This window comes from Dipteris shenzhenensis, chromosome 7 (genome assembly GCF_047967505.1).
Source record: "Dipteris shenzhenensis isolate YYH24624 ecotype China chromosome 7, Dip_SZ_1.0, whole genome shotgun sequence".
In the NCBI taxonomy this organism is placed as follows: Eukaryota; Viridiplantae; Streptophyta; class Polypodiopsida; order Gleicheniales; family Dipteridaceae; genus Dipteris; species Dipteris shenzhenensis.
The window spans coordinates 4576536-4596075 of NC_141602.1; the positions used below are offsets into that span (position 1 = coordinate 4576536).

General features: G+C 46.5%; 1 protein-coding gene across 3 annotated transcripts in view; it reads left to right on the forward strand.

Annotated features, from left to right (window-relative positions):
• The window catches only part of LOC147899845 (uncharacterized), a 360557-nt gene that overhangs the window by 128681 nt on the left and 212336 nt on the right, over window positions 1-19540 (forward strand). For all 3 annotated transcript variants that reach the window (XM_087377034.1, XM_087377035.1, XM_087377033.1), the window contains exon 6: window positions 4058-4177. In XM_087377034.1, the coding sequence (XP_087233160.1) occupies window positions 4058-4177 (120 nt within the window). The remainder of the gene's footprint in view (window positions 1-4057; window positions 4178-19540) is intronic.

Consider the following 19540-nt stretch of genomic DNA (forward strand, 5'->3'; position numbering starts at 1 on the left):
TATGTACAAGACGACTTTGGGGTTTTTAAAAATCTTCACACACCGGATACAAGGTCAAAGCATTCAGAGGATAGCGCTCCATGAGGCAGTCTCTCCTGATAGCCTAGCTCCCCCTTCTCCTCCGGAGGACAGCGTTTGGGAGGTGGTAGCCAGTATCACTACGTGGAACATTTGGGTGGCTCACTGCAGTCTCGTGATGGGTGAGCATCCGGGTCCACCCTCGGCTACCTTGGTCGCCATCTAGCAGGATATCATTTACACTCTACACTCTACCTGGGAGTGTGGGACTCCAGGCTTTAGAGCGACTATCGAGAGGCGTGCTCGATTCTGCAAGGCTTGGCATGTAGGAGTTTTCTACATCTTCACTCCGTGAGGGATTCGCTGTATAGTCCCCCCACTTGGCTGTTAGCCCCAGTACCGAAGATCCCCTAGGCAGTGAGTTGGGTTTCTCTGAAACAAGCCGGTTCTTTTCTTTCAGCCTTTTTCGGTTTTTTTTCCTTGCGCAGCACCTTTGGGGCTGGTGTTTTGTATGAAGTCTTTCAAGCATTAATAGAAGGTTCCTTTCTTTGCAAAAAAGAAAGAAAAACTACATTTGAATGTGTATGGCTAAGGAGATTGACGAAAGATCTTTGTGGTGATTGGCAGCCATCTACTTCTGTACTCGTTGACAGCCAATGTGGTATTGTGATGACACAAAATCTTGTGTTTCTTGCACGCAAGAAACACATTGAGATCCATTATCATTATGTTAGAGAGAGAGTACATGTAGGAGAGATTAGTTTGGTCTACTGTCCTACACATCAGAATTTGCAGCTCTTTTCACCAAGGCCCTATCTTTGAAGCTTTCCAAAAAGCTTAGGGCTTACTTCCATATGGTGATTGAGATTACTACTTCTACACTCGGACACTGTCACTACATGGGAATATTGTAATATTTATCAAAGTGTCCAATGTATTAGTTAATTAGGAGGTTAGGGACACTTTTTCCTTCTAAGGCTTTCCCCCTAACCATAGGTAGTGGCTGAGTTAATAGCTGTGTGAGTTTTAACTCACCTTAGGCTCACCTTAGGGTTTTATGTTTTATCATATACCTCTTTGATATCGCATTCTTGCAACTTTAATTCAGCTCAGCTCCACGTTTTTGAGCTTTCTCCTTCTCCAATTTCTCACATCCACCATAAGGGTGGGGCCATTGATGAATGTGCATGAGCTTCTTACAAGAAAGTTATTGGATGCCAAGAAGTCCGCTATTTTTTCTAGTAAAAGCTACCTTCTATTAAATGATTCAACTATCCGTGAGGCACTAAGTAGGTTAACACTAGGTGAATGTGCATGAGCGTCTTACCAAGGAAGGTATGGGATACAAGGAAGCCCACTATTTTTTAATAGAAAAAGTTACCTTCTATTAAATGATTTAACTATCGATGAGGAACTAGGTAGGATATCAACTCGTAAGGTATGAGGTTACCAACTGCCTATATGTCAGATGAGGGCATCATGGGTCATGATGCAAATGGAAGCGTCTGTGCCAGTGCTAGCATGGTAGATTGTTCAGTCTATGTGGGACTTGTGAGCTTACTAAGTCCACTTGAGATTTTGGAGCCCACGAGTTACCATGAAGAAATCGAAGCTACTAAGCGAACCTTGACTTTGTAGGCCATGAGTCTCCATGAAGAGATTTGGGTCACTCAGTCCAATTGGGACTCTAGAGCCCACAAGTCACCAAGGGAGATCAGAGGTAGTAAGTCTACCTAGGACTTGGAAGACATGAATTTAAGTATGGATCCTTGGGCCCACCTAGAGATGGAGAAGCTATATTTTGTGAAGTAGAGCATCTCAAAGCCGTTGAAGAGTCACAAAGGAGTTGCACATGCAACAGGTAGGGCCGTGGGAGGAGGGGGAGAAGCGCCAAGAGCAATTTGGCTAGCAACTGAGGCGTGATCAAGGAGCCAAGTCGAGCAATGGCTCTGGAGGAGATAGTGTAGCCACCAGTAGGAATTGGGAGAGATTTTTCTAACCAATAGAAGTTGTGGAAGGACTATAAGTGAGAGAGGTAGAGGTGGATGAAGACAGAAGGAAGGATCTGCACAGAGAGGAGAAGAGGTTGGAGGTTTGAGCTCGCAGGAGAGAACTTTGTAGGGGATCTAGGGAAGTGATCTTTGCATGAAACGTCTATGCACATGTCCCAATCTTCTAATAGACAGTAACTTGATGATTGGTATACACTATTGATCTCCTCTATTTGCATTTCCTATGTTTTAAGATGGTGCACCTCAATCTCTTGTGAGCACTGTTGTTTGGTTGTTTCTTTTGTTTGAATAGAAGGGTTAACTACTCGTGACGAGGCATTGATCAAAGAGTGCTGCTTGTCTTGTAGCTTGCTTCTCGGAATCATAGCTCACTGCCTAGGGTATTCCGAAAGCATGCACCAATTGCCACTGTAGAAGGCTATACAACCAATAGATCGCACGATCTGTGAAAATGTCAAAGAGATGTGCAAGAGATGCCTTGTAGCGATGCTCTCATCTTTTGGTGGTGGGCCCGCTCCCTCCCATCACTAGATTGAAGCCTGCTACCTAGATGTTTTAGGTAGTGATTCTGGCAATTGTCACCTAGATGTCCTTTGACAAAATCTCTGAGTGCCGATGGGTTGGATGGGAGGAATCGTGGATATCCTACCTAGGCCAGGGAGATTATCACTATGGATAGAGCATGCCGTCCGTTTGTCACATCATACCCATTTCCTTAGACATGCATCAAATTTCTTATTTAGCTATCCATCGTTTGGCCTTTGTTAATTATTTTATGTCTCTTGGGATTTGCTCTTTATCTTGTTTTCGTGTCTGCATTGCGCATGAAGCACTTGTCAATATAGCCTCCACTTTGAGATCTTGTCATAGGTAGTATTTAGCCTTCTAGTTTGTCTCTTTAAAGCTAAAAGCATCCTATGCATCATAAAATTTAAAGCTTTCCATTTTAAATCAAGCTTGAAGTAATGATGTCATATATTTTTGGTGTGGAATTATTGTGTAATCCAAAGTTCTTAAACCCTCACATTGCGTTCACATCACGAAGAGTTCAATACTTCTAAAGATACTTTGAAGATCTTCAACTCTATATGAAGGTACATACCTAGCTATGCAAGTAGTTCTTACCCTCTTATGTTAATATAATTAAGGGTTTAGTTGAAGTCAATTCATTGTGAAATGATGGTCCATTTTATGTAGTGCAAGTCGTCTTGCCAATTGCTAGCACGACCAACCATTGAACAAATGTATTGAGCTTACATACTGCTAAACAGGTGTGTTTTGACCATGCATGCATGGGGTGATACTATGGTGGAAGAACCTATGAGGCAGCAAAGAATTAAGCATTGGCTTTCCCTGTAGTAAGACATAAAAGAGATCAGCCAATCAGACGAGTTTTCTTAGAGAGTGGAGAGCCGGTCCTTTCTTTCTGAGTCTCTGACTAGCATGGTGTGAGGACTTTCAGCCACTGTCCTGGTTTCTCTCAAGGTTTGCATATCCTCAAATATTTTGAGTGGTACTTCACACTTGTTTCTCATGCTCTACATTATGTATTTTTGCATGGAGTGCTTTACTCTTGGCTGTTTCCTTAATACTCGATAGAAGTCTATTTCATGCAAAAAGAAAAGTGTCAAGGATGTAAAAGATCTAATGATTATTAGATGCAACTACCCAAGTGGTTTTGGTTGTGAATTAGGATGGAGCTTATAGAATTTTTTACTTAATGTGAATTCATAAAAGTGGTTGCTAAATTAGGATGAAGCTTATATAAAAATTTTACTCAATGTGAATTCATAAAAGTGGTTATTAAATAAGGTTGGAGCTTATGGAAAGATTTTACTGAAGGTGAATTCATAAAAGTGGTTGTGAAATTAAATATGTTATATCTTGTCTGTAAGAATAAAGTCAATGTACTTGTCAAATTTAGAGTTAGTCATTTTGCTTTTTTTTTGCAAAATTGTGAATTAACAGTTTGCAAAGAATCCCAATCATCATCATGACAATATCTTTTATAATCGTTTTTGTCTTAGGTTTGTCCTTCTTCGAGGAAATAGTGGCTTCTATTCCTATGCTATCTATGAACGTCCTAGAGGATGGCCAGACTTCAACTTGAATCAAACACGCATTACCTTCAAGCTTCGTAAAGATAGGTTTGCATTCGATCTGATAATCAAATCTGATAACAATAAATGAGCTTATTGTCCTAATTTTTAAAAGTGAGACGTCTCGGGTGGAAAATAGCACACTGCAACAAACAAATCTCGGCTGTCCATGTGTCGGATCCGGATCCAAAGAAACTTGGAATGTGTATCTCTTTGCTCTATTGTAATGTTCCCCAAAAGGGTGGATTTGTAGAGAACTACTCCTCCTGATCCTCTTACTTCCCCTATGTCCCTATTCTCATCTCTGTAAGCAGACTCCAATGTGTACGCGCTGACTAGTGGTAGTGGGCACTCTGGACTCTGATGTGTCTCTGTGTAAAAGACTATGTCGCGACCTGTATAGGATTCCGAGAAGTTCCCTGGTTCAGACCACAAGGTACCATCACAGTTCCCAATGGTGTAGGGTCTCGGAGATTTGAGTCTCATAGACCCCGCCTCCCTATGTGGGAAGAAGGGCTGATGCCCGACGGGGGCGTGTAAGAAGTCGTCCTTCTCGTACTACTGCCCACTTCCCCTCCTTATGGGCCTGATCGCGCTGCTGCAACGGGAAGCGCCTCTCCTCAATCTGTAGTGGGGTGAGGTCCTCATCCATGGAGATCACTGGGTGATCTCGCAGGACGACCTGAGTCGTAAAGCCGAAAGTTGTGCCTGAGCGTCATGGAACCGTATGATCAGGGGCTGCTCTCGATTGGGGTCTCTCCCCACCGTCCATGCCCTCTCGATCCTGTGCTCATCTACATCCAGAGTTGTGGCCACGAAAGCCGTCGCATCTGTCATCGGTGTACCCTCAATGCGCGGGATCCCACGGACTCTTATGTTGAGAGCCTTACTGGCTCTCTGCTGCTGCTCCACAAGGGTAGCCGAAATAGTTGCCCTTGCGGGTTCTCGTTTGGCCACATTGATCCATCTGGAAGTCTCCTCATCACCGATTGCATGCTCGCGATTTGGGCCTCTATGACTGCTGTACTCCCTGTAACTGTACGGGTAGAGGAGAGCTCCTCCCTAAGCTGAATCATGTCCTACTTGAGCCCCTGGATGATACTGGCCTGCTCCTGAGTATAACAAGCCTGCTCTTGAACCACTCGAGCCAAGTCTTGAGTGAACCTGGCCTGCTCGTGTGCATAACAGGTCAGCTCCACCCCCCTGGCTTGTGTAGTATGTACATCCACGAGTAAGGTTTCCCATTTGTCCGGGGGATTGATGACACCCTATCCGAAATGAAACTGAAAGTAATGAGGTACAGAAGTAGGAGTATGTGGTAGGATAGTGGGTGGTAGTCGGGCAAGCTGAGTGAGGAGAGCGGATGCCTGAGGCACATATACGGAGGTGTCAATGGTCCCAATCGGATGAAAGAATGAGTTAGTGGCGAAGTAATCCCGGATGGAAAAGTTGAGAACAGTGGCCCTACGTGCATCACCTCTTGTGGGGGTGACATGGGTGATGGATGGGACCTCCAAAGCAGTAGAGGAAGAGGACTCCAACGATACACCGCCTATCACGGGAGGAGTAGCTAAAGCAGTAGATTTGATTGGTGTAGTTGAAGTAGACTTTAGTGGTGGTAGTGGTAGGGCTGAGACAGGCCCTCTCGGCGCAGGTGTAGGTGTAGGTATAATTGGATTAACTTCTGTGGAAGCAGATGTGACTGTGGTTGATGATGATGACTCTTTATGAGTTGCTCGGCTGTCCACTCCAAGTCCACTCCAATTGCGGCGTCTATTGACATCCTCAGACTTCAATTGCACCTATTGAGGTTTGTCCTTTTCCTTCTTGGTATCTTTTCCCTTTCCTCCTTTGCCCATTGAATAGAAAGCTAAATGTTCTTGCTGTTGTTCGAGGTGGGGGTCCCCTTATGTGGGCATAATGACAATTCTCTCCATGAGTGGCGAATAGGCCACGTGGCAGTCCAGGCGCTACATGGCAGTTGGAGGGCCACGTGGCAGGCAGGAGTAGCAATGGCGGGTAGGAGGCTGATAGAGGAGGAGCAGCGGTGGGTGGAAGGTGCGAGGGAGATGCAGGTGGGAGGTGCGAGGGTAGAGGCAATGAATGTACGGGATCATAGGATGGCAGTGCTGAGCGTAGGCTGGCGAGGTGTAGTGGTGGCGTAGATTGGGGGTGAGCGTAGGCTAGCGATGGTAGTGGCGTAGGTTGAGCGATGGCATAGGATAGCAATGGCGAGGCTGAGCATAGGCTTCGCGATGGTGTAGGATAGCGATGGCGTAGGCTAGCAATAGAGAGGTTGGGCCAACGTGAATAGACGGGTGTGAGAGAAACGGACGGTAAGCAGACGGGGACGTGAGCAATGTACGATGATGGACGTGAGGAAGCGACAATGAGCCAATATGACGGACGTGAGCCAGCGACGACGGACGGAGAGCTTCTTGACGGATGGAGAGTATCTTGACGGACGAAGAGCTACAGCGAGAAGAACTAGCGAAATCTGATGTAAGGGTGTTCGGTACTAGAAGCGAGGAGGAGTTGGAGCGATGGAGAGAGAGAGAGAGAGAAAGAAAGAAAGAAAGAAAGAAATTTTATTAAAGGTCCACGGAAGGCCATACATGGCCTATGGGACACAAAATCATCCGAAAGGAAAATACATCATCAACGATGCGCCAACTAGGTGGCCTCATCGTAATACAGCTAAGATGCCAAAAATGGCTACAAAAATCCTAGATACAAAATGAAATGAAATAGAGTACCAAAAATGCCTAGAGAGAGAGAGAGAGAAAGAAAGAAAGAAAGAAAGAAATTTTATTAAAGGTCCACGGAAGGCCATACATGGCCTATGGGACACAAAATCATCCGAAAGGAAAATACATCATCAACGATGCGCCAACTAGGTGGCCTCATCGTAATACAGCTAAGATGCCAAAAATGGCTACAAAAATCCTAGATACAAAATGAAATGAAATAGAGTACCAAAAATGCCTAGAGAGAGAGAGAGAGAGAGAGTTTATTAAAGTCTAGTAAAGACCGATGGGTCTATCAGACTGAAGAGAGACTTAATACAATGAGCAAAAGGGTGGAGCTACTAAGCGAGCATCCTAAACCATGCTAGAAAACTGTGTAGACATAGTCAGTGATATCATTGTACATGTCCACCATAATCATATACATCCAATTTGGCATCATCATCCTCATGTGGAGACACAGTCTGATACAATACTATTAATACAATAGTCATATAGAATGTCAAGATACACCCCATGATGGACTAGGCAGTGTAGGCAAGAAGCCCGTAATGAATCGTTGTCTGCTATCTGGATGAGTAATATGTCATGCCCTCCTGGCCGCTATCCGACGCCTGATGAGCGCCACTGTAACCCCGATCAGCTGCACCCCAGGTTTGAAAATAGAGATGTCAGTGAGTGTGATTTGTGCGTGTGTCCTCTATCGAGTGTGCCGTGTCTCGGTCTCAAGGTCTCTGCCTCTCAGCAACCTACTGTGCCTGGTAGAACTCTGTGATCGTACTCTAGGATGGGCTAGGAAGGTCCCCTGCTCCTATCTCCTTGATCTAATGAGACGATCTCTATGCCAGATTGCCTCGTGATGAATAAAAGCTGCCATGCATCTTTGATCTGGGTATAGGAGGAGTCTGGAGAGGCCCTCGAATCCGTCTCTGAAAAGGCAATGATATCGTCCATGAATCTCATATTAGATTGGGCAACGGAAGAAAAAGTGTTCCTCTGACTCCACCTCATGGCGCTCACACATTATACAGATTCGACTCTCCCTGGGTATCCCCTGTGCTCGCCCGCTCTCTCGATACGGAGTCGGTGCAATGACACACATAACTGTCCAAGGGCAATCCTAAGTTAGTGTGGTAGGTGGATCAGGGTGTACGCCGGTGGGATAATGAAACCCTCAGCGGAAATGTGCAAGCAATGGTCCTGATAGAAACTGTGCTTCACAGGGAGCTCTACCTGTGCTAGCCAGGTCGTGAATGTGTGTAGCTATAGGAGATCCTCCCGGATGATTTGGTTGAATTCATTGCCCCGGAACAAGAGAAATGGAGTGTCAATACTGTTTTGGAGGGTTGCAGCCTGTCTATATGAAAACCCAACCTTATATACATACATACATACATACATACATACACACACACTTTTTTTTTTGGTGAAATCTTTGATTGATTATATTATATGAGCAGCGACCTCAAAAAAAGGTGCTACAATTACATCAACTAAAAATTTTAGTATATGCCAAAAAGACCTCATGATCTATGCAGCGGGTCTGCAAGCAATGAAAGAAAGATTGCTACAAAGAACGCCTAAAAAAGCCAAACAGAGAGAAAGTAGGATCACCAAAGACTTTACAATTCCTATATGTCCATAAAGTCCATAGTGCCCAGTAGCGAACCCAAACGAAGAAAAGATGAAACTCCGGTCTGGATGGATGAAACCCAAATAGCCAGAAGAACTTCCCAAATGAAACAGATGGGAATCTCGCTCGCAGGTGCTGTCGAAGCAAATCAAAAACTCACAAGAGCACGAACAATGCCAAAACAAGTGAGGCACAGTCTCCGAAGAAGCAGAACATCTATGGCAAAGTGCAGGAGCAATGCATCGATGAGCTAATAGCTGTCCAGATGGAAACACTCCCAAAAGAACTCGCCAAAAGAAAACCTCTTGCCGAAGCGGTACTGTATAGGCCCAAAGTTGCTGTAATCTTTTCCTCCACCACTTGGCTGGGCGATGCATTTGCCAAACAGAATCACCTCTCTCTGAAACCCAAGGTTGAGGCATTTTATACAATGTAAGTACAGTAATCTGAGATAGCCTCAAAGGACGAGAAGAAGACCGTGGATAAGTCAAAGTCCAATCTTCCAGTCGGTCCTGGAGTTCCAAAGGAGGAATCGGAACAAAGGACGAAAGCATAGAAGTAATTTGTCGCCACAAAGGACGATAATGAGAGCCCAATCCATATGTAGTGGCTGCTAGAGAAAAGGGGAGCACAGTACCAACATCATCTATAACATCAGCAACCGAGGTGATGCCTTTAAACGAGACAAAGTAGGAACGTCGAGGTTCCTGTAAAGCCAAGGGAGGCTGAAAGACTTTCGACCAGTGAATGCTTTCAGCTCTCAAAGAATTCCCAAGCAAAGATTGCCGTCCATTCCATTCTAGATGAGAAAGAACATGCTTCCAGTCAAGAAGCAAGCGGGAGACAAAAGGGCATCTAGGCAAAGTGCCATCAGCGCAGCCAAAAAAGAAATCCCAGTGATCGAGTTGCCAATGACCAAACGCAGAAATACTGATATGAGTGACCAGAGTCCTAATCATAAGAGCCCAAGGCTGATCACCTTGCAGAAATTGCAGCATTTTCCCCCTGTGGGCAAGAATATGCACATGAATATCTGTGATGTTCAATCCACCATGCATCTTGGGAGAACAAATGTGATGCATCGAAAGCAGCCTGAGACTTTTTCTGCCATGTTTGGATCGCCAAAAGAGTTCCATAAAGACAGACATGAAAGATGTAAGATCTGCCTTAGTGAACATGATCAATGGCAAGTTAAATTGAATATATGCCACAAGGATGGACTGCGCTATTCGAAGACGAACGTGCAAAGGCCAGGTTGCCAGTTTCCAATACTCAAGCTTTTTCCGAAGCTTAGCCAAAACCCAATCAGTTTGTTGTCGGCGAGTGAGTTCCCACCCCAAAGGGTAACCAAGATGATGAACAAATTGAGTGGGTGGAATGATATCCCCGGGCCATAATAGACTATGCGAGTCTTTGGAATGCAAAGGGAGCAGCTTAGACTTCTGAAAATTAACATGAAAACCAGCTTCCAAACCATAAATAGAGAGGGCCTGCATCAAGGCACCAAGATCATGGGGCGTATTCTTCGGGGTAAAGAAAGAATCATCAGCATAAGCTTGAGCAACCATGCTGTGATTAGCATCCAATTCCAAGCCATGAAGTGATCCTGTAGCCACAAGATGATGAATATATTGCAGCATAGGATGAGCAGCAATGGCATACAGTAAAGCACTGAGAGGGCATCCTTGGCGGACCGAACAACGAAGAGTCCACTCATCAGAGATATCCCCAGAGATAATGCAAGCCGCATTGCTTTCTCTGTAAAGCGAGTAAATAACCTGCTGCATTTTTTGTCCAAACCCCAAAGCTCGCATAGTTTGCGAGATGAAATCCCACTGAACTGTGTCAAAGGCTTTTGCAATATCTATCTGCAAGAGTAGAACATCCTGCTGCGTGTATTTGGCATATTCAATCCCAATATAAGCATTGGCAATGTTATCTGTGATATGGCGACGTGGAAGAAAGCCATATTGGGAGGGATGCAAACCATCATGCAAATAACCTTTAATCGGATCAACCACCATTTTGGCAATGATCTTGTAAATGACTGGCATGAGCGTGATTGGCCTCCAATCACCCAGTGAATCACATAGCTGCTTTTTTGGAATCAGCTTGAGAAGACCCTTTCTCCATGACAAAGGCATATGCTGATTTTGCCATGCTGTATTTACCATTTGCAGCAAGGTGAATTTAAGAAGATCCCAGAATGCAAGAAAAAATTCAACAGTGAGACCATCCCATCCTGGAGATTTCCATCTGCCACAAGATCTCAGTGCATCAGACAATTCCCTTTCAGTGAAAGGATGTTCAAGTTCCAAAGCCTGAGCATCAGACAGAATTGGATGAATATGCTGCAAAAGAAGCTGACGTGCAGACACGACCCGAGGAGAAAGAGTATCGAGATACCCAAAATGAGTGGAGAAGTGCTGCACACATAAATCAGCAAGCTCTGAACGAGATGTTGACCAAGAACCATCAGGCATCCGGATCCGACAGATATTGGCAGCCTGTCTTTTGTAGTGTAAACTCTTAAAAAATTGCTTGGAAGAGCAGCCTTTGTCCAAAAATGCCCGTTGTCTGGATCGAGTTTCCCATTTAGCAAGCTTTCTGCGATCATTAGATTGAAGAGAGAATTGAGCCTGACATAAGAGCATGCTTTCCTCTGAAGACAAAGGGCGAAGATGAGCAAGCTCAGTCAAACTCTGACATGTAAATTTGGCATGTGCTACAGTCTCCCTTGTGGCTTGCATGTAGGATTTGCCATAATCTCGAATAATTGCTTGCATCCGAGCAACAAAAGCTTGCCAGTCATAATCCAAACCAATGCGTATCTGACGAGAGAGAGGCTGAATAGCATCAGAGACCAAGGCTTTAAAGTCAGCATCCTCCAGATAACTATTATTAATCAGCAAAAGCCTTCGGCAAGGCAATCTGTCAATGGGAAATTCATGTAAGGAAAGCCTCAACCAAAGAGGAGCATGATCCGAATGTGTGAGAGCATGATCAACCCAAATTTGACAAGTAAAGGCATCACAATGCTGTGGATCAATCTGATACCATTTGTCCAAGGGTGCCCGATAAGAAGATTGAGCATTATGCTGAAAGGTATAACCTGGAAGCATGGGCTGTAATTCCTTCCAGAGATCAACCAGGCGCAACTGAAGCAAAAAATCAGACCATGCCTGTGTTTCAGAAGCCAACATATGAGTGGTGCCTGAGGTGTTGTCACCCGGTTGAGGGGCATTATTAAAGTCACCACAAATGAAGGCATGTTGTCGCCATGGATAAGTATGCATGGCAGCCCAGATCAAAGCTCTATCACGAGAAGACTGGGAGGCATAAACCGATGCAAATTCAAAAATTTCCCCTTGAACAAGGCATTGAACAATAATCCATCTACCGTGGCGATCATTGAGAGCCACAACAGGTTGAAGGTCGTGCTTTACCAAAAAAGCCACACCAGAAAAGGAGTGCTCTCCAGCATAGAAGATATCATAACCAGCAAAATGGCCTATTTGACCAGCATACATATGCTGATTATGCTCTTGCAAGGCAATTATATCAGGTTGCAATTGCCTGATATACATCCAAACCAGTTTCCATTTGCGACCATCACACATTCCTTGTACATTGAGAGTAACACACTTCAGATGATCAAGCATATTTACAGTTATGGGACATGTATGTACAGCAACTAACGGGCTGTCTACGTCTGCATTTCCACCTGAATGTCCGGGCCTCTGCCCTGGGATGAAGCATCAGCCTGAGGAGAGGACAAAAGTGTAGCAACTTCTTCTTCAGGAAACAAGGTTCCATTTGCAGTCACAACGGCCCAGGTCAAGCCAACATCAGAGTTTTTAGCAGGTGTTTTCCCATGAGAGGATGCACCACTCCAAGTCCGAGAAGGCAAAGGTCGCCTGGGGGAGATCACTTTGCGAGGAGTTTGCCATCCATCAGTTAAAAATTTTTCCCCCTTCCCCTGAGGTGGAGAGGACAAAGGCACAGGAAAAGAAGCATTACCATGTGAGACAGCTGGGGCTTTGCCTTTGTCTTGAACAGAGAAAAACTGTTTGACCCCTTTGTTTTTTACCACAGAAGAGGCATTTGCATTCTTATTCAAAGGCTGAACCATTTCAGCTTGCAGTGGCATCCGTGGAGCTCGGGAAGGGCATTGTGAAGCCATGTGCCCAAATTGCTTGCATTCAAAGCAAGCACCTGCAAACAGCCCCCACTTGAGCTTGTCAAAGGCACTCCCCATGGAAACATTATTCACAGTAACCGAGTATGAAGCTAGAGTGGGATGATCTGTATCCCACAAAATGCAGAAGCGATTCGAATTTCCATTGGGTCGCGGTGGACATACCACCTTACCGAGGGAAGCTGCAATTTCAGGTAGGAGAGAAGACAAGCATTGAGGAAAATCCACAACTTCTACCCAAATAGGGCAACGATGCCGAATCAATGCCTGATAATCCCGGGTGGGAGACCATGGCAAAACATGGACCATCTGCTGGCCATAGAAAAGAGGAGAGTGCTCCAGCAAAACCTGACGGTGCTCCTCATCAGCCATGATGATCTCAAAAAAGCCCCTCGTTGCATAATGAACTTTTTTGACATAAGAACCACCCAGGGTTCGAGTCAACCAATTCCCAACATCTACAGCAGCAGGCATCGTCCTGGGAAGAAAATTATAATGGCATGCTTTGCATACTCCTTAACTAGATCAAATATATCATCCACTTCCACCATAATGCCAGTGATGGGAAGTGGATCTTTCCAACCTTTACGGGTGTCTTCAAACCCTTCATGCGTAACCTCATAAACAAGCTGAGCCTCAGCACAGTCATGAAGGGAATCATATGAATCCATTACCTGTTTTTGTTTCTTGTTGGAAACCGACTTGTCTTTGTGAAAGGTTTTCTCATAGGAATAATCCGCCATTCGAGTTAAGGAAAAAACTTGGAAGCAGCAACGCTTTACAAGGAGGAAAGCACAGTGGGTACAAAATTGTACGGTTTTTTCCTGGCTGTACGGACAAAATCGTACGGATTTTTGACAGTAAGAAATTTTATTTTTTTCCTGGCAGGAACTGTACGGACTTCCCAACTATACGGACAAAACTACATGGACTGTGCGGACAAAACTGTACAAAATTTTCTGACTGTACGGACAAAATCGAACAGATTTTTGACATTAAATTTTTTTCTTCTTCTAACAGGCAAACTGTACGGACTTCCTCGACTGTACAAAAAAACTGTACAGATTGTACGGATTTTTCCGACTGTATGGACAAAATCGTACAGATTTTTGACAATATGATTTATTTTTTTGGATTTTTTGACAGAGCGTACGAACATAAAACAGACGTCAAAAGGAAACTCGAGGGTGTCAAACTGAGGGAGAAACAAGCAGATGTAGCGTGGGAGCAGGAGGGCTAGCACGGAATCTCACTCTCTCTCTCTCTCTCTCTCTCTCTCTCTCTCTCTCTCTCACACACACACACTGATCCCCCCGCTTGCACACACACACCACCCGCCTCCCCACACACACACTAGACTAGAACTCACCACGCGCAAACACACACACACATTTTTTTTTAGTAATATCCAGTGCACTATATTTATATGCTCATGAATATAGGGATTGCGGGACAGTGTCGAAGGCCTTCCGAAAGTCTACAAAACAAGCGTAGACTTTATGGCGTCTTGACCTAGCCCTCAAAGTGAAGATGTGGTCTAGAGTAGAGTGCTGTCTCCGGAAGCCTGCCTGCCTGCCCTAGAGCACGCTGCCCATGTGCCTCTGTATGACTACTGATCTCCCTCTCTAGTATCGATCCATAGATCTTGGCCAGCGTGTGGCCAATCATGAGAGTGCAATAGTTACCAGTATCCATGGGGTCACCTGCTTTGTGTATCGGTACTATGGTGGTGGTACTCCATGAGGGTGGGAAGCCGTGACATAAGGCGTGGTTGAACATCTGTGCTAGTACCGGAGACAAGACCTCCTGTCCATGATCAAAGTGCTCAGTCCGTAGTCCCTCATGGTCCTGTGCTCTCCAGTTATGAATCTGGCTAAGTGCAGCTTGCACATTCTATGCAGTGAACAAGTGGCAAGTGGTAGGCGAGGGCATAGTGGACATATCAGGTGGTGCCTGTATTGGGACATCATAAAGAGAGCATGCATAAGTGTGCCAAACACCTGGGTTTGTGATGGGTATAGGTGGCTTCCCCTTAATAGAAGCCCCCATCCAATGGTGGGATCCCCCCCTCGAAATGAATTGATCACCTCTTCCATTCTATGGATGAGGAAGGCCCGCCGCTTACGACGTGTCAGTCGACGTGAAATCCGCTGTGCCTCGGGTGATGTCAAGTGGCCAAGGGCTAGCTCGCATGTGAGGTGAGCTCTCATCTCTCTGCACTCATCATCATACCAGGGATTCTGTGGCATCTTCCCTAGTGAGGCACGTGCAGATCGAGTCGTGGGGAAGGACTTGATGGCTGCGTCCATGACTACCGTGGAAAGGGTGTCTAAGGCGTGGGCGAGGTGTACAACATCTCCAAGTAGTAGGGCTAGAAGTCCCTTCGCCAAGTTGCTCACATAGATGGGGTCCAGGGCGCGATCAAAGTGAACCTGTACACGAGTGGGCGCGTTGGGGACCCTCTCTATGGCTGGCATAGTGGTAGAGATACAAAAGGCTAGGTACGAGTGATCAGCTCCGAGTGGGGGAGGGGGCACAATGAAGTCGTATATCCGTGAGGTAAAGGTCAAGGGACCCAAGAGGTAGTCCACTATGCTTGTCCCTCCGCCATGCGGGAAACAAGTGAGACCACCGGATGATGGCCATCTCTGTAGACCATTATAAATGATCAAATCATGAACAGCCCCTAGCTCAAGTAGAAGTCGTCCATACTCTTTTACCTGTGGTGCATCTACAGAATGTCTCACTATCCTGAGCTCAGCTGCATCTAGTTCTGGTACTATGAGGGAATCTAATGCAAAGTCCAGTAGGCCCACCTGCCTATTACTTGTGCGTGCATTGAAGTCACCAAGAAGAAGGATGTCCCCTTGCCTAGAGAATTTGGTGATATCATCCTGAATCGACTCATATGGACTGTGCCCTTCTGTGGTGACCTCACGTGCATAGGATGAGGTATCTGGAGGGAAATAGCACACTACTATAAGAATCGGTTGTGAGCCTGGTAGCTGGACTTGTATCCACGTGTGTCACGCATGCTCCTCTCTCCCTGCCACTGATATGAGAGGTCTCATGTGTGATCTAAAGAGGATAGTCACTCCCCCCAAACCCCGCACACCAGTGTCTCTCCTCGTCTCCTTCCTATGAGATGACTCCCATGTATATCCTGCCAAGTCTTTTCTGAGTTTTTCATTCTCAGATTTCAGTTCATTTATGATCCTGCATCCTTCTTCTGATGTCCCCTTTGCCCCTTTGATCTGCTTCATTTCTTCCTTGATGATATTCAGCTCCTCGTGTAGGGATGGTTGAAGCTCCCCTTCATCTCCGTGTGTGTTTGCTTTCAATTTTGCATTCTCATCTTGAAGACTAATCACCTGAGCTTCCAAACTCTATATCTTGGATGTAAGAAAACTGTTTTTCAAGTCCATTTCCCGCATCATATCCATCTGCATTTTCCCAATATCTGTTGCCCATTTTGCTTACATACCTCTTTGATAGTGGATAGGCATACTTTGACATTCCCATCTTCTACTTTCTGCCCTTTGGTCCAGATTATGCTGTATTTTCTGTCCTCGTTCCCTCTACTTTTCTGATCGGGTGAGCTTTCCATAGCCTCTCCCCTTTCTCTGATATTTTTTACTGATTTTTCTGCTTTTTTGTGCTTTTTCCTGCTCTTTGGGCTGCCCACAACCAAAGGGCTGCCCATAACAGTCTTTCTTGATTTGATTCTTGATTTCTTGCAGGTTAGTGGAGCAGAGGTATAGGGTTGGAGTCGAGACATGGGCCCTGTTTTGATGGCTGTAAGGGGACCTGTGTACTCTGTTTTGGTGGCAGCCCCTTGATGTTGGCGGCGGCGTGAGCTCAAGCATTAGGTACGGGGGGGGCCTAGTAGCCCATGCGGTCTGCGCAGGCCCTTGTGGCCTGCATTGCTGTACCTATCAGAGGTCGGGGGTGGCGAAATAGGTGGCGGGGATGGCACAGCAGCTCGAGGTGGCCTGGAATCAGCCGTGCAGCGACAGGGAGCCCACACGGGGGCTAGGAGACAGCCCACGGGGCTGGGAGAGATCCCGCATCAGTCAAGGGTCTTGAGGGAGGCCGGCGCAGCAGCCAGCAGCCCGTCGAGGTACAGCCCACCCGAGATCTTGGAGAACCCACAGAGTTGGGAGAAGGTAGGCAGGGGGGGAGAGACAGCCCGTAGGGCTGGGCGGGGGAGGGAGGGAGGCTGGGCAGAGAGGCTGAGCAGAGAGGCTAGGCTAGGGGAGCGGAGCGGCTACGCTGTGCGGAGAGGCTAGGCAGAGCGGGGAGGCTTGGCTAGGCTGAGCAGAGAGGCTAAGGGAGCTGAGAGCGGAGAGGCTGAGCGGAGAGGGTAGGGGAGCGGCTGAGTGGAGAGGGTTAGGGGTGGAGCGGCTTGGGGCTGAGCGGAGAGGGGGGAGAGAGAGAGAGAGAAAGAAAGAAAGAAAGAAAGAAATTTTATTAAAGGTCCACGGAAGGCCATACATGGCCTATGGGACACAAAATCATCCGAAAAAAAAATACATCATCAACGATGCGCCAACTAGGTGGCCTCATCGTAATACCGCTAAGATGCCAAAAATGGCTACAAAAATCCTAGATACAAAATGAAATGAAATAGAGTACCAAAATTGCCTAGATACAAAATGTAAAATATGGAATATGAGGAACATCGTCTTCCCTAAGGGGTCTGTGATCCAAAGAAATGATGGAAGTCATGGCCATCGACCATGCCTCCTGCCATGAGTGTGAAGATCTGGGCAAGTGTCAAATGGGCTGCTGGCGGTGCCAAGTCTCCATGGAGCAATCTCCTCCGAAAATCTGCCATCATCCTCCGTCGTCTAGAAATAAAGCGACGGGTACGGCCTCTGTGTAAGATCATCCTGCGGTGCTGCGGGATCATGTCATATGTACATCCTCGGGGTGGAACCATCGGTGCTCTCTGGCAAGATGGGCTATCTCTGTGCTCATGGTCCTGCGCCTCGTCCTGCTCCTCATGAATAACCAGGTCTCTGACAGGGATGCGACGGTGCTCTCTGAGGAATCTCTCTCTGTATCTGGTGATCTCCCTGATGAACAACGCTAAGCAATACTGATCCTCATACTCCATAATCCGAGAGAGAGGTCCAAATCCGTGCCCAAATAAACAGTGAAATCTGCCACGGATCTCATAATATAAAGGGCATCTGCAAACAAAGTGCTCCTCAGTCTCCACCTCCCCCATAGTGCAACAAGGGCATATCCTAGTCTCTCGCCTGGGTCTATGTCCGGTAGCTGTACGACGCATCCTGCCGGCCTCAACGTCTAATCTGTGGGAAGATACCCTGAGCTGGCCCAAGGCAATCCTGAGTGAGTGCGACATATGAACGCCGATATATCCTGGGGATATGATGAAGCCATCCTCTGAAATCCTGAGAAAATGGTCACGATATGTGGCCATCTTCGTAGGAAGCTCCGTGGGATGAACCCAAGTGCGAAACGTGTATAGCTGCAACAAATCTGCCCTGATAACCTGACTGAGCTCATGTCGAGTGAGAGGGAGGCGAGGGGCATCTATGCTGTATCGAAATGGTGGCAGCCTATCCATATCCAAGCCCAGCGAGGTGAGCCATGTGGAGAGTGTGTGGTACCAACAAAAAGTATGACCTCTCTCCGCTAACATCTGCGAGGATGTCAGTGCTAGCCACGGTAATCGTGCTCTGCCTGCTGCTGAGTCTCCGAGCGCCCTGATCCTATGCAAGTACGTAACTGACTGAAATGCTGCATCTAGCGCTAGGGGTGTAGCTCCGAACTCTGCGAACGTAATCTGATGCGGTACCGTGGGCTTCGCTCTGATCAATCTGGAGAACATGATGATCTGTAACCTCTCTACTCGTCTCCAATCTGCAACCCTGAGATCTCCTGCCCAAAAGGGGCTAGCATACATGACTGCAGGTCTCACCAGCGTATCGAAAAGTAAGGACTTCGTGTCGGGATGCTGAAAATGTGACTGTGCACACTGCCTCTCGAGAAGAGCCAAGGCGGCATACCCTCTACTGATCCTATCTCGTGCTGCATGCGTCATGGTGAAGACTGGACCTCTAAATGTGGCACCCAAATATGTATACTCCCTGACTAGCTCCACCTCCTGCCCATCAAATGTGAAAGAGAACTCGCCTCTCCTATAAACCTGGTATGACGTGTTGAAGACCATGACTTTGGTCTTCCCAAGGTTTACAGACAACCCTCTGTCCTGACAAAAGCTGTGGAGTGCATGGAGATGTGCCTGTAAACCCTGCTGGGAGGAAGAAATAAGAACCACGTCATCTGCATAGAGGAGAATCGGTATCGTGGATCCTGCCAGTAAAGAACCTGTACCACCCATCGTCTGTATGTACATCTCTAACTCATCGATATAGAGACCAAAGAGTGTCGGAGACAAAGGACACCCCTGCTTCACCCCTATCGTACTGCGTACTTCCCCCGACAGCCCCGCCCGTGTCCTGACTCTACCTGTGACTCTCTCATACAAGGCCATGATCGCCCATTGAATCTCCCCATTGAATCCCAAGTCACGGAGTCGCTGGAAGAGTCTGAAACGCGGCACAGTGTCAAATGCCTTTCTGAAGTCCACGAAGCAACAATAGAGCCGTTGCTTACGTGACTTCGCCTCCTCAATCAAAGCCCTGAGTGTGAAGATATGATCTAGAGTCGAGTGCTCTGCACGAAATCCTGCCTGCCCTCTAGCTCTCATGCCTGTCGCCTCGGCATGGTCATTTATATGTCCTTCTAGAATGGTCGCATAAATCTTGGCCATGACATGGCCAATCATAATGGTCCTGTAG